Consider the following 14,878-nt stretch of genomic DNA (forward strand, 5'->3'; position numbering starts at 1 on the left):
AAACAGTTGGCACAGACTATTAAAAATTCTTTGAAATATTAAAAATAGGACATTGAAGTTGTTATTAATTATTAATACAAACTACTAGTATTGCTACTACTTATTGACTGCTTAGTAGACGGCAAACACTTGCCGAACACTTCACATGCATTTCATCATCAGTTCATGTGACATGAGGGGACTGGCACATTCCCCACTTTGTAGAGGAGGAGCCTGTGGTTGTCCCCCCCCCCCCCCCCCGCTTCTTCACACTGGAAACGACATTCTGACTCTCGTGCTTTATTCCAATGATTCTGCTTCTTTGAGAGCTCTGCTTTGGGTACTCTGTACTGTACTCCGAGGCTCCCTGTGTGTTGGTAGAGGTGAGCTCCTCTGTGAATCCAGTTTCAGCTCTCCAGTTCTTCAGAGGCTGGAGGATGGGGTAGAGTGAAGTCATTTCAAGGTGGGGACATCCAAGCTCCATTCTCATCTATAGATGCTCTGCCCTTAGGATTAGAGAGCGGAGGCCAGGAAAAGCCAGGCAGGGTGGACTCTGGGGCAGGGGGTTAAGCTGCTGGATCAAGGGGAGAAGGAGCCAGGAGCTCTGATTCCAAGTCACAAAGCCCTTGGACCTCACTCCTCTCTGGTCTTCCTGCATTTCTATCAACCTCAGCCGCTGGAGGACAGCAGGCCTGGGCTGGATATTATGCCTAAAGGGTATTTGAGTGAACGTTGTACCCTGTGTGATTCATTTGGGAGATGTCCTGCCCGAATGGGGATGGCATACAATACCCAGAATCACGGAGTGGGTCTGAATCAAAGGCACAGATAGACAAGTGGCTATGTGTCTATTGTAGCAAAATGGGCCCCTGGATTGAAGTCAGGGATCTGGTATCTGCTGGGAACATGCCCTGTGTGTGTCTCCGGCCCTCAGTTTTCTCATCCATAAAAGAAGAGGGTGCAGTAGATTGTCTCTCAGGTCAGTTTGCATTGAAATACAGAATAATATTTGGAAAAAAGCCACTGGAACCATACTAGTAACATCCAATCAAGATATCTGGAATGCCCAAAGCATTTTCACAGATAGGATCTCATTAATCCTTATGACATCACTTTCCCGTGTTGGTGGGACGGACATTGTTCCTCTCAGTTACTGATGAGGAGCCGAGACTCAGTGGAGGTCCTGCCTGAGGTCCCACCATTGTTTGGTGGCAGAGCCAGGATCAGTAGCTGTGGGACCCAGCCAAGCACAGACTGCATAGGAACCAGACTGGGGGGAGGGGGAGGGCCCCAAGCCAGGGCAGAAAACTAGGGTTAGGATTTACTCTGAGGTTTGGGTTGAAGCAGCAAATTTCCAAGAAAGTGGGAGATTAGGATGTCAGTGGAGAACTGTGGGGAAAAGGGAAGAGTTGCTAAGGAACACTTGAGTGCTTGTCATGTATGACATTTATCTGTCCTGTTTCAATAAATTCTCACAACAACCACATGAGATAGGTTCTCATCATTTGGCAAGTTGGAAAACAGGCTCAGAGAGTTTAGATTGTTTGTCCAAGACCACCTAGCTAAAAAGCAGAAGATTCTGAACTGTACCCCAGGGAATTTGAGCCCAAAGCCCTGGGTCTTTCTATTGCTGTTTGTTTGGGAGAAGCCAGGTGATGGGGGTGAGGAGGGAGGGGGCTTACTGCACGTTGGTGTTTGGTTGGGAGTGGTCTGATTGGTGGATTCAGGACTCTAGTGCCTTTGACTGGGCCACAAAAGGTTAAAAAAAAAAAACCTTTGCCCCCTCCTCCCGCCTCTCCCCGCCTCCTCCAGCCTCCTCCCCCAAGTTCTTCCTGTCGTGCTGTGCTGTTGCAACACCCTCTCTGCCTCTCTCCCTTCCTCTCCCACCTCTTTGCTTTAATTTTCTCATAGTCCGGTTCTGGCCTTCGGGGTTTGAGACCCCTGGGACCAGGGCAAGATCTTCATCTCAGGCTCAAGCCTTAACTCCCCTACTTAAGGCCTGGGCTCCACTGGGGACCTCCTGACCTGCTCATCCCGGGACTCAGTCGCTGCCACTTCGCCTGTGGCCACCACTGCCACCACTGCCTGAGCCCTGATGGGGGAGTGAGAGGCCTCAGCTGGCCGGACATGGGCCTCCCCACCGTGCCTGGCCTGCTGCTGCCACTGGTGAGACCAGGGATGAAGGGCCGAGTGGGCTGGTGGGCGCAGGGTACTTCCGGTGGGTGGGAATGGGCCCTCGCCAGGAGAGGGCCTGGCCAAGGCCTGACCTCAGACTCTGCCAGAAGCCCAGGCTTCCCTGAATCCGGGGCCGGGGAGACGCTTGAAAGGTGGGGAGTAAAAAGGAGCTCTGGCTCCTGACAGCCAAGGAAGTTTGCTGGGGTTAGGGGGTGTCTGAAAATGTTGGGACTGGCGATCGCTGAGGGCGGGGCGGATTTGGTAGGAAAAGGAAAGGAGTCGGAGAAGTCAGTCCTCTGAGATTCCAGATGACTCAACTCTGGCCGTCTGGTCAGCTGGCTGGCCCAGGAGAGCGTTGGGTTGTGGAGAGGTGAGGCTGCCAGTGAGCCCTGGTTGAGCAAACACTGCTAGAGGGCAGGAGTTGGATGACAATGAAGTGGGGAAACTGAGTCTGGGAGAGGGGGTAGGTTGGTGGGGTAAGTTTGGGATGCCATGTGGTGGGAGCGATTTAGGAATGGAGTGGGAAGTGAATAGGGGCTGGGCCAGCCCGTGGAGAGCATTTCCAGTGCTCTTCCCAGGCCCAGGCCTCCCTCTTGGGGGCATTATTTTTTGTGTGTGTTTTTGTTTTTGAGATGCCAGTTATATTGGTAAATCTAGTATCAATGGGAACATTCTTCAACCTCTGCTCTGCCTCAGTTTCCAGGCAGGTGGCCTCTGCTGGACTGCCCCTCTCTAGGTAGCTAGCACCAGCTCCACAGGGACACGGCCCCTCCGCCTGCCCTCCAGCCCCTCCCCACAGCCCTGAACAACAATCCCTTGGTTTCTTCTTCTATAGTCAGTTTGAGGAAGTTGGAAGAAAGTTGTTTTCGTCACTGGAAAATGTCCCTTTCTCTTGCCTCAGTCTTATGTCAAGGTATCCCTGATCACTCTCTGTGTCCCGAGTCACCCTGTGCAGATGCCCGGAGCCCAATCCCCACCTGGCTGGGCAGATTTCCCGGCTGTGTTAGCCAGTTTCTTCTGAGTCCCTGACCCACCTGTGGCTCCTTCCTCTCCTTCCTCAGGGTGTTATATACTTTCTCTCCCGATCATTCCTTCCTTTCCTGTTAGTCTTCCAGAAATCTCCTCAGACTTCTCAAAGTCTCCTTTTTGAAACCCTTTCTCTCGAGTTCCCTCCCTTTCCCTCTCTTCTCCATATTTCTAGACCTTAGTTCCCCATGCAACCTCTCTACCCTGGTCTCACTAATCTTCTGGTTCTCCCACCTCCTGTTTCCCCAGCCCCATCTCTTCCCTTCTCTCAAGGCTGTCCTCCCAGGCCACCCCATCCAGCTGCCCTGCTATCTTCCTTCTCTTCTCTCTTTGGGAGTAAATACCTGGATTCAATTCTGGCTCCCTCACATACTAGTTGCCTGAACTTGAGCAGGTTATGTAACCCCTCCATGCCGTAGTTTCCTTATCTCTAAGATGAACGTAAGAGTCAGTACCTCAAAATGTTGTTCTGAAGATTAAATAGATTAGTATAAAGCATTCAATTTATTAAGTGGTACGCACTGTTTTAGGTGCTGGGATTAGGGTGTACACAAAATCTCTTCCTCATTCTAGTAGAGGAATAGGTTATAGCAAACAGAAAGCACTCAATAAATGTTAGTTTTTATATTGTTCGTAGTGTAGTATAGTAGTAACTACTTGGTGGTGACTGTATTTGGAAAACAGGGTACAGTAGCCTGAGAGTTAAAGGAAAGTGCCTGGGGCTGGGGCTGATCCAGCCCATAGGAGAGTGTGACTGTTAAGGGACACAAGCTCAGCCTGGAGCTGGAGGGATAACAGCAGGTGTGCAAGGTCTGGGTAAGGCTGTCCGTGAACTTTCCAGCTGCTCAGCATCCAGTGGACAATTCAGAGCACACAGTGTGTGCGCAGGGGTGCAGGTGGGGGTGGGGTGAGGGTAGTGTGAAGAATACAGGAGACAGTGTGACAAGCAAACAGGACTTTGCTACTCCCCAAAAAGCTTACAGTCTAGGAGCCAAGACAGCTTTCGGCAAAAAACGATTTCAGAACAGTTTGGAAGAAAATCTTCATAAAAGCGTCATGATGTGGTGCCCTGGAACACCAACGGGAGGCAGAGCCAGGGAGGACAAGGAGCATTGCCCAGCTGCCTTTTCTTGGGTAGCAGATCTCAACTCTAGTGTCCGTGCTTCCGGAGCACACGTTGCACAGATCGCAGAGCCTACAATTGACTGTCTGCAACCCATGGAGAACTCTTGTGAGCATGAGCTGTGTTATTTCTTCTCTGCCTCCCTGGTAGCCAGGTGGGACCTGGCACATAGATTTTTAAAAAAATGTTTTTATTGATGTTTTTGGAAAGAGAGGAAGGGAGAGGGAGAGAGAGAAACATCAATGTGAGAGTGAAACATTGATGGTTTGCCTCTGACCAAGGATCGAACCCACAACCTGGGTATGTGCCCTGACTGGGAATCGAACCGGGGAACTTTCGGTGCACGGGACAGAATGATACTCAACCAACTGAGCCACACTAGCCAGGATCCTGGTGCATAGAATGATTGCTCCTTAACTGTTTGTTGAATGAGTAAAGGAACAAAAGATTGGTCAGATGGGATGAGGGAGGGAAAACACCATAGAAAAGTGGATTTGTCCTGGCCAGGTGGCTCAGCTGGGTGGAGTGTCATCTTGTACACCAAAAGGTTGAGGGTTTGATTCCTGGCCAGGACACATACCTAGGCTGAGGTTCAATTCCTGATCAGGGTGCGGACAGGAAGCAACCGATGGATGTTTCTCGCATGAATGTTTCTCTCTCTCTCTCTTCCTTTCTCTAAAAATCAATGAACATATCTCAGGTGAGGATTAAAAAAGTGGATTTGGAGCTGAGATTTGAACTGGTTGGCAGGGTGGCTAGAAAGAAAGGAGATTGATTGAGGAAAATTAGATGAAGGGAGAGAAGGGTTTTTGTGTTGGGGAGTGGTGATGGCAGGAAGCCAAACACCTTGGCTGGAATGAAAAGACCATGTTAGGGGACAAGAAATGAGAATGAGCCCTGGCTGGTGTGGCTCAGTTGGTTGAGCGTTGTCCCATGCATCGAGAGGTGCTGGTTTGATTCCCAGTCAGGGCACATGCAGGGGTTGCAGGCTCTATCCCCAGTAGGGGGTGTGCAGGAGGCAGTCAATCAATGTTTCCCTTTTTCTCTCCTTCTCCCTTCCTTTCGCTCTAAAATCAATAATAAAATTTAAAAAATAATTAAAAATTAAAAAAAGAAAGAAATGAGAATGAGATAATTGGAGGGAGTATGGGAGGGCTGAAGAGAGAATCTTGAACCGTGGTCCCAGGTACAGGAATTCATTCATTCGTTCATTCATTCATAAAGGGCACTCTGAGGGCCCACTGTCCACGAATGTGTTCAGAATAGCAGTGAGGTACCTCTGCTATTCTCAGGAGAGCAGTGACCTGTGTAAATGATTACGAGGCCAGGCCCTGCAGAGGAAGATTCCTACACATGTGTGTGCAAGTTGAAGCGTGAATGCAGATAAGAAAGTCTGTGGGATGGGTTGGAGCAGGAAAGGGGCTGGGCAGTCGGCTAGAAGACAGTTGCAATAATCCAGGTGTGAGGCAACCAAGGACATGGAGAAGACCCAGAGATTACAGAGGGGGGACTGGCAAGAGGAATGACAGACTGGATGGCAGCAAGGATGGGGAAGGCCCTGAGGAGACAAAGATGGCAGAGGTCTCAGCATTGGTGCTGAGAAGTGGGTGGTGGGGCATTTCTTTAGGCCAGGAGATTGGTGAATTTAATTTGGGGCATGTTAAGGGTCTGGGGAATAGCCAAGTGAAGTACGTGTCTTAATAGGCCAGAGCAGAGGTTCTCAAACTCTTATCAGCCTTTGTATCATTCATAGGTGCTGCTTTTACTCACCAGTGACTCTCAAAGGAGAGGAAAGGAACACTAATCACAATCTCCAGTGAGGGTGTGCATGTGTGGGATGGAGGCAGGTACTTTGAGAACTGTCCCTGGAGATAAATATATTCGCTAAGGGTGGTGGTGGTGGTGGGGCACTGACTCCCTACTTCCCTCTGGAAATCATTGGTTTCACCTGGAGTGGGACAGATCATCTATCAGATCAACCATGTTTATTTTGCTCCCCTAGTTCTGGGTGCTGAAAAGATACCCAGGAAGATAGGCCACTATCTCTAACCAAGATACTCTCTCTGATCTCTTAGAGAGTTTATGGTCTATTGGGGGAGATCATATCTACTCACCCAAGATAATTATACTGTGATAAGCGCCAAGGATACATAAAGTTAATTCATGCTATTAAAGTTCACAGGGGGATGAGCATCTAATGAGCATGGGTATGGGAAATGTCATTAATGGAGGGCTTCAGGGCAAGGAGGCGGGATTGCAACTGGGCTTTTGGAGAAGCTATCATGAGCTCCTCAACGATTCTCACAGTAAATGAACAATTTAATGGACAAATTTTTACGGGGGAAGGGAACAGCTGAGCCGTCTAGTGAGGTGGCTAGGTCAGAGTAGACCACAGGGTCGCTTTCTACCCCACGCTGCAGCCCCAGGGCAGGAAGTCACACTTTAAAGCCTCCCCAGGCGGAAGCTGTGGGGGAGTTGGAGGGGTGCTGGGCCACCCCCTCAACTGTGTCTCCACAGGCACCCCCGGCTTCCTGCCCTTCCCCTGCTCCAGGTGACAGGCACTCAAGCTAGGGCCTGGGTGCTCCAGGCTCACCTGTTTCTGTTTTGCTGCTAAGGATGGTGTTCACTGGAGTCAACCAGTGTTAACAAATGGCTGCTGCTGGGGGCCATGGGAGAGCTGGGCAATGGTACTGACCGCCTCACATCCCTTCTGGTCTGCTCCCTCTCTCCTGGAAGCGGGTTTTCAGGGCTCTGGAGCCTCTCCTCTGCTGCCAGTGGGTTTGGGGGAGGGGCTGAGGAGACAGAACTGGCCTTATTTCCTAACTGTTGTCTGGGACCCCAGGGAGGTCTCCAAACTCAACCTAACTGGCCAGAACTAGCCGGGCTGTGGGAATGCAGTGAACTGGGTGGGAGGAGGGCAACCTTATTTGGCTTCCTTCTGGAACTGGGGCCTGGGGGAGAGCCCAGGGATGGGGTTTAGCTGTAGGGGACTGGTTGAACTGGGAGGAGGAGCCAGGAAGGGTCCTAGTCTAAAGGAAGGCTGCTGAGGGGCGGGAAGGAATTGAGTGGCCCCCTCAGGGAGGGTTGGGTAGTGACTTGATGGGAGGAAGCCAGGGGTGGAGGGAGACTTCCCTTTGGGATGGAATGGCAGAGAGAGCCATTTCCCGAATATGGGGGCCCAGTGGGACAGGGGTCCATTGCCTGGCTCTTTTGAGAAGGAGGGGAGGAAAGGGGGCCTCATGGGGAGATTGAAGTGAGGCTGGACCATAGGAGGAAGGGATTAGATGAAACTAACTGCTGGCTGGTCCCTTAATCTTTATGCTGACTCATGACCCCTGAAGAGCTGGGGAAGCTTCTGGTTCCCTCTGCCCTCCCCCAGATCCTCTCCCTCCCTCTGGCCTGAGTCACTGGGCGGAGCTTCTGGGAAAAGATTTCCTTTTCCCGGATCTAATTTAACCCCCGAAGTGCTGTAGAATGAGGGGACACGTGACCTCTCCCCCTCCTGCCTTCCTGGGAAGTTTATTCCTCAGGAGCCAGAGGTTCCTGAAAAACTACCCCCAAAGTCTGTTCCAGAACTGGAGCTCCCCAGTTCTTCCTGACTCTGTCTTTGCTGGTTGGCTTTGCTCCCAGCCTCCCTGGATGGAATGCCAAGTGCCCATGACCTTAGGTGCTGTGAGCTCTTCTTCGGGGAAAACTCTTCTTTCAGGAACGGGAAGTTCTCATTAACTTCTCACACTCTTCCTGTTGCCCTGGAAGACCCAGTCCTGTTCTCAGGGGAGGTGGCACAGTGCCTAGAGTGGGCCAGGGAAGGCCGCTGCCCTCAGAGTAGGGGGGCATGATGCTGTGTTTCTGAAAGTGTCTTCCCCTGTTTGTGCCTGAGGCCTGGGCTTTGGGGTTGCTGCAGTGTCTCCCAGTGGGTGACTGAGGTGTGTGAACTGCCTACCTGCCTGTTGAGACGCGGAGCCATTGAGGCTCTGGCTGCTAGGCCCTCCTGTTGGGACTGGGGTTTCCGTGATCTGATTAGCCTGTTGCTCCCCATTGTTTAACATACTTTGAGGACATCCTCTTATCTTTACATAAAGCGGCTCTTAACTGCAGAGAAAAAAAAAATCAAGGCCTAGGGAAAGGCCAGCAAGAAGCTGAACAAAGAACAAAGTCTGGGTTGGAGCTTAACACCAACTCCTGGTTTTCCTGTCCAGGCATATAAGCCAGAAATGGTCCAGTGATTCAGCTGCTGTGGGCTTAGCCTGAGGCCATAAAACAGGTGTTCCAGAATGCCTCAGTGTGCAAAGAGCTTCAGGACTTCCTGGCACACCCTTAGCTCCTGACTTGGTGGTTACTTGAGCTGGATCACCGGCCTCAGGCCAGCTCCAGTTGCATGTAACCTACATGCTTTTGCCCACTCCTGTCTCCACCAAAACTTTGTCACCCACCTATGCCATCCTTGACCATGAACTTTCCCTTTCACTCCCCTGTCTATTGGCGGAAGGGGATACAGCATGGAGTCTGAAGATGGGATCCTGAGTGAGGTCTTGATAAAAATTTATAAATCAACTTTTTGCTTCTGCACACTGACCAGGAACAGTGCCCACAGGCACTTCCACTCCAATCTGATTTTATAAAAAAATTTTTTTAAAATGTTTTTATTAATTTTTTTAGACAGAGGAAGGGAGAAGGAGAGATAGAAACATCAATTGGCTGCTTCCTGCACAACTCCTACTGGGGATCGAGCTCGAAACCTAGGGCATGTGCCCTGACCAGGAATCGAACTGGCGACCCTTTAGTGCATAGGACAATGCCCAACCAACTGAGCCAGACTGGCTGGGCTATAAAGAAATTTTTAATGGTATAAGAATACAAGAAAGTGCACGATCCCATTGGCCACCTCAGCAAAAATTCACTTTGTGGTAACGCAGCACTCAGATGGAGAAACGCCACCTCAGTCTTTGGGACTGCTTGTTGGGAAGGAAGGTCCAGAACTAAGGTAACCTACCAGTTCCCAATCAAACAAACAAATGAAAATTCCTTGCACATCTGCCCTGTGTCCAACACTATTAGGTGCTATGACGAAATAAAGATAAAATCCAACTGGGCCCAGGGTCTCCCACCCTTGAGTTGAAGGGACACAAGCATTAGTACACATTAGTACAACTAGAGAACAATTAAGCACTAGATTGCACAGTGCCAACTGTCCAAGCTTGGATCCTGATGGGATCTCCTCTACTGATTCCTCCCCAGGTGCTCCTGGCTCTTTTGGTGGAAATATACCCCTCAGGGGTTACTGGACTGGTCCCTCGATTCAGGGACAGGGAGAAGAGAGACAGCCTGTGTCCCCAAGGAAAATACAACCACCCTGATAATAGTTCCATTTGCTGTACGAAGTGCCATAAAGGTAAGAGGCAGTGCTAACAGTGAATCTCCTCGGTGATGGAGCCCAGCTACTTTCTTCGCTTTTTCCAGATGTTCTAGAACCTGGGGTCTCTGTCCCCAAGTCTCCTAACTTGGCTGCTTGTCTTGGGCTGAGATTTTCTTTCTCCTTTCTTCTAAAAACTTTGGAGAGGTGACCCAGGCTGTTCTCCCTAGCATGGGGCTCATTCCTTGAGCTCTCAGCTGCAGCCTAATCCAGACACCCCAATCACAGGGACCTACCGGCACAATCACTGTCCAGCCCCAGGGCAGGACACAGACTGCAGGGTATGTGCAAACGGCACCTATACTGCTTCTGAGAACTACCTCAAACAATGCCTCAGCTGCTCCAAATGCCGAAAAGGTGAGTCTCGGGAGAGGGCAAGGGCTCTAAATAGGATGGGCCGGGCAATGGGGGGGGGGGGGGGGCGGTGTGCTGGTCTGTGCTGCTGGGTGTGGACAGGAGAGCCACAGACAGGCTCATACCCATCTCTTCCCCTCACCAGAAATGGACCAGGTGGAGATTTCTTCCTGCACAGTGGATCGGAACACCGTGTGTGGCTGCAGGAAGAACCAGTACCAGGAATCTTTGAGCAACACTGTGCACACTCTTTTCCAGTGCCGGAACTGCAGCCCCTGCCTCAATGGCTCAGTGCAGATCCCCTGTGAGCATGGCCCTCTTTACCCAGCCCCATCCTCAGTGCAGGGGTGGGCCCTGTCTCAGGGGGAGCGTCTCCACCTTTCTGCACTGCTGCCCCAAGAGGCAGCACTTTCTATCCTTCCCACTCCTGCAGCCTGTGGTAACACTTCCACTCTGGCCATCTATCCCAGTCCCTCCTGGCTCTCCCTCTACTCCTCAGGGTGCGGGGAGTCCTCCTTTAGCTGTGCTGCCCCTCTCCCCACAGGCAGCGAGAAGCAGAACACCGTGTGCATCTGCCACGCAGGGTTCTTTCTAAAAGACAACAAGTGCATACCCTGCGCTAAGTGAGTATCTCTGTCCGCCGTGGGCACTGGGTCAGGGGACTTGGGTTGGGATGGGGTGGCTGCGGTGAGAGCCACCAGCAGGACAAGGGAGACACCCCTGGGTGCTCTGGCTCCTATTGGTTGTTTCAGTAGGAGACAATTCATGTCAATACACCAGATAGCCCTTCTTCTTTCCCCCAACTTATTCATCAAGTCTTAAGAAGTCTTTGGGGATAGAGGCTCAGACACCAGGGACTTGTAGTTCTTAGACATTCGGATTCTTTTTTTTGACATTGAAATTCTTGGGTGACAGGGTCTACTATTGATTCACATCCCTGAAATCAGACTGCATGTTACAAAAATTGATGTTTAATTGGCAGCTCTGTGTGACTGTGTGCTGTGTAAATAGTGGTGCCTCTTATTATTGGTGGTATCTTAGATTTGATGCAATATGGCATTTCCTCCCCAGTCTCTTTGACTAGCCCTCCTCACTACTGGCTCCACAGAGGCTGTTCGTACATACTCGCTTGCAAAGAAGAAACTCTGAGGGCTCTAAAGTTGAACTGACCTGTTTTTAAATCTCAACCTAGCCATTTATTGGCTGTGCAACTTAGGGCAAGTGATTTAATGTCTCTGAGCCTTAGTTTTCTTACCTTTTAAGTAAGGGTAATGACATCCACTTGGTGAAGTTGTAAAAACCACAAAATATAGCTACAAAGTGTCTGACAAGAAACTATTTTCTTTGTCCCGCTAAGTTTTGTCTTTTGAAAGAGCTTTTATACCCATCCCACGTATTTCTCTCATGAGCTTGTGAGGTGGGCAGAAGGGCCTCTTTCTGCTTTCAGATTCCTGCTGAGAACTCACCTTCTCAAGGTCCTTCTAGGCAGCCCATGTGCATGTGGTTCTCATCACTCCACGCTGCCCAGTGACAGCTCCCAACATGGGAAGACGTGTGTGTTCTAGAGTGCTCTCTGGTGCCACCCAGTAATATGTATTTTTAAATTTTTCACGTGCACGTTTGACCCCTCTCTCAAAGTCAGGTGTTGTCAATAGCAGGGTTATCTTGAGAAAAAGCTCTTTAACCTCTTTTTGACACAGGATTCTCTTTAGAAGAACAATGATAAAATAACAATTCAATGACAGCTACTTACTGTATGTTGAGCACTTACTATATGTCAGGCAGAATTCTCTCACTCAATCCTGACAGGTGGGTAGGATCCCTGTTTTCCTGATGAAGAAATTGAGGCATACAGGTTAAATGACTTGCTTAGAGTCACACTGCTAGCCAATGACTTGGCTGAAATTTAAACCCTGACACTGACTGCTTTTAAGTTTGTTTGTTTTTTTTTAAATACAGCCTCTTCAAGATCAATTCCAGTTCTAAATTAAATGATTTTGTGATTAATTTGTTTCACTCCTTTGCATCAATTCCCAAGATAGTTTTAATTTCCACTATATATCAAAAGGTAGCTAAAATACTTGTAAAGCAGAGAATTTCCAACAATGTGTTTTTTTTTCTTTTTCTTAAACCTGTATTCCTCCTACGGTAGGACCCCTACTCACCCTGAAATTTCTCCTTTTAGCTGTGAGAAGAAACACGCAGAGTGCACAAAGTTGTGCCTACCCACAACTGAACATGTCAAGGTCCCTCAGGACCCAGGTGAGGAGAAATAACCTGGTGCCCATGCTCACCTGCCCTCTCCTAACCTTCCTCCTGCACCCTCCCCTCCAGCCCTGCTTCCTCCTGCAGCCCTCCTCTGATCAGTCTGTTTTGTCTCCAGGCACTGAAGTGCTGTTGCCTCTGGTGATCCTCTTTGGTCTCTGCCTTTTATCCTTCCTCTTCATGGGTTTAATATGCCAATTCCAACGATGGAAGCCCAAGCTCCACTCCATTGGTGAGTGGGGCCTCTGGGAGGGGAAAGGTTACCATTGGGGATGTGGGAGGAGGCTGGGTGGTAAGATGCACCAGCATGGAGGGAAATGAGCATCCCCTTAGTTTGCTGAGGAAAGCTCTCTTGGCAGGAGATGGCCCTGGAAAGAGGTCATACTGCATCAGTAGTTCTCTCGTCCCTGGGACCACATAGGCCCTGAAGCATGTCACCACAAGTCCCCAGGGCAGTCCCGGTATGGGCGGTTTGGGCTCCAGGGTTGAGAGAGGAAGTGAAATTTGTGACACTTTGTTTCTTTTTTTCTCAGTCTGTGGGAAATCGACACCTGTAAAAGAGGTAAGACGAAACTAGGGACCTACCTCCACTCATCCCTGACTGTCCATTGTAGTCTTGTAAGAACCAAATCAAGTATTGCCACCCGTGACCCTCAGGATCTCCTAACTCCCTTTAGTTCCATCCCTATCAGAATAAAGAGGGCTGGGCTGTTTTTACTCTCCCCACTAATGCTGGGCCTTGTCTCTTTCAGGCGGTGACTGAGCAGCGGGCCTCGGCCCCAGGCTACAACTTCAGTCCCATCCCCAACTCCACCCCAAGTCTCACCATTATCCCCAGTGAGTGGTCCAACTTCAAAGCTGCATCACCACCCGGAGAGATGGCCTCATCCCACCAGGGGGCTGGCCCTCTCCTCACAGCAGCTCCAGCCTCCACCCCCATGCCCACCCTTCTCCAGAAGAGGGAAGACAGCACCCACACGCAGCGCCCAGATGGTGAGCACCCCAGGAATCCTGGCTAGGGCTGTAGGCGGGCGGGGCTCCGAGAGGGCACGTGCACGAGCAGGGACCCGGCCAGGGCGGGCCTGGGAGCTGCAGCGCCAGGCTCACCACCCGCCCCGCCTCCCTGCAGCGGACCCGGCGCTGCTGTATGCGGTGGTGGACTGCGTGCCCCCCTCGCGCTGGAAGGAGTTCATGCGGCGCCTGGGGCTGAGCGAGCACGAGATCGAACGGCTGGAGCTGCAGAACGGCCGCTGCCTGCGCGAGGCGCACTACAGCATGCTGGCCGCCTGGCGGCAGCGCACGCCCCGGCGGGACGCCACGCTCGAGCCGCTGCGCCGCGTGCTCCAGGACATGGACCTGCGCGGCTGCCTGGAGGACATCGAGGCGGCCCTGTGCGGCCCCGCCCCCCTCTCGCCGCAGCCCCACCTTCCCCGATGAGGCCACGCCTCCTGGGAGGGGCCTGCCCTGAGGACGGATGTTTCCTGCCCCCGGGCCTGTGGAGGGCCTTGCGAGATGCCCTCGGGACCTCCCTTTTTTCTGGAGAGGAAGGGTCTTGGAGGGGCAGGCATGAGCTGGCAGCCACTTACTTGGTGCTACTCTCTCAGTGTACATAGCTTTCTCAGCTGTTTGAGCACTGCCGGAGGGTCAGCTCTGTGTGTGTGTGTGTGTGTGTGTGTGTGTGTTTGTGTGAGAGAGAGAGACGGCAGGGGGGAGGGGAATGTAGACAGATAGATGTGTGTGTGGGTGAGGGGCTGAGTGCGCCTGGAGCCCCAGCGCGTGGTTGTGGGGATGAGGAGCGCGGCGTCTCATTGCCTATTTTGGGCTGAGCCTTTTTCACAGCACATAAGCAGTCTTTGTATCAATCATGTTATACTAATAGAAACGTGGCACCCCTTTGTTCCCTGCCTGGACAAGCACAGAGTAAGCTGAACTGTCCCCAGGCAGGGACAAGCACACAACAATGGGGCCTCCAGCTAGAGCTGTGGACTTTTGTAAATACACTAAAACTGGAGAATTAAAGCTCTGTTCTTGGAGGGAGTGGTCTTTGTGAGTGGGGGTGGCAGCCTGGGACAGAGACCGGGATCCTGATGGGTGGGATGGTGAGAAGTCCTGAGCTTGGGCCACATACCCCACCACCATCGTGCCAACTGCCAGAAGAGTAGCTTCTGCTCACTGTCACCCCGCTCGGGTTCTTCCCACACTCATCGAGCGCTGACCGGGCAGGCATTTTTATGCGCAACTTTATGGGGGGCTCGGGTGTCTATGGTACACACTGTACAGCTCTCGATCCCAAGTTCTTAGAGCAGGAAGCACAGGGAATCCTGGGCCAGGCTTCTTCATGGGCAGCGTGGACCACGAGGTGGAGTCCTGGGCTGGGGGTGGTGACCAGCACTCTTGGGGAGAGATTTCCTCAGGTAGCAATGCCAGAGGCCTGAGCGTTCCTCACGCCTCTCTGAAAGGAAAGGAGGTGGGGTTAGGTAAAGGCAGACACGGCCCCTGCGCTGGCACTGCCCTTTTACACTGACCCCCTCCCCACCAGCCTC

The 14,878-nt window shown here is 51.4% G+C and overlaps 1 protein-coding gene across 1 annotated transcript; it reads left to right on the top strand.

The window, feature by feature from the left end:
- The first annotated feature begins 1,788 nt into the window (after positions 1-1,788).
- TNFRSF1A (TNF receptor superfamily member 1A) lies at positions 1,789-14,368 on the top strand. Its single transcript, XM_016221779.2, has 10 exons — positions 1,789-2,145; positions 9,542-9,695; positions 9,945-10,073; positions 10,216-10,374; positions 10,615-10,693; positions 12,256-12,332; positions 12,454-12,567; positions 12,869-12,897; positions 13,088-13,328; positions 13,465-14,368. The coding sequence occupies exons 1-10, from the start codon at positions 2,107-2,109 to the stop codon at positions 13,770-13,772; spliced, it is 1,329 nt and encodes a 442-aa protein (XP_016077265.2). The 5' UTR covers positions 1,789-2,106; the 3' UTR covers positions 13,773-14,368.
- The last annotated feature ends 510 nt before the right edge of the window (positions 14,369-14,878 follow it).

The sequence above is a fragment of the Miniopterus natalensis genome, chromosome 2 (assembly GCF_054644295.1).
Source record: "Miniopterus natalensis isolate mMinNat1 chromosome 2, mMinNat1.hap1, whole genome shotgun sequence".
NCBI classification, from domain to species: Eukaryota; Metazoa; Chordata; class Mammalia; order Chiroptera; family Miniopteridae; genus Miniopterus; species Miniopterus natalensis.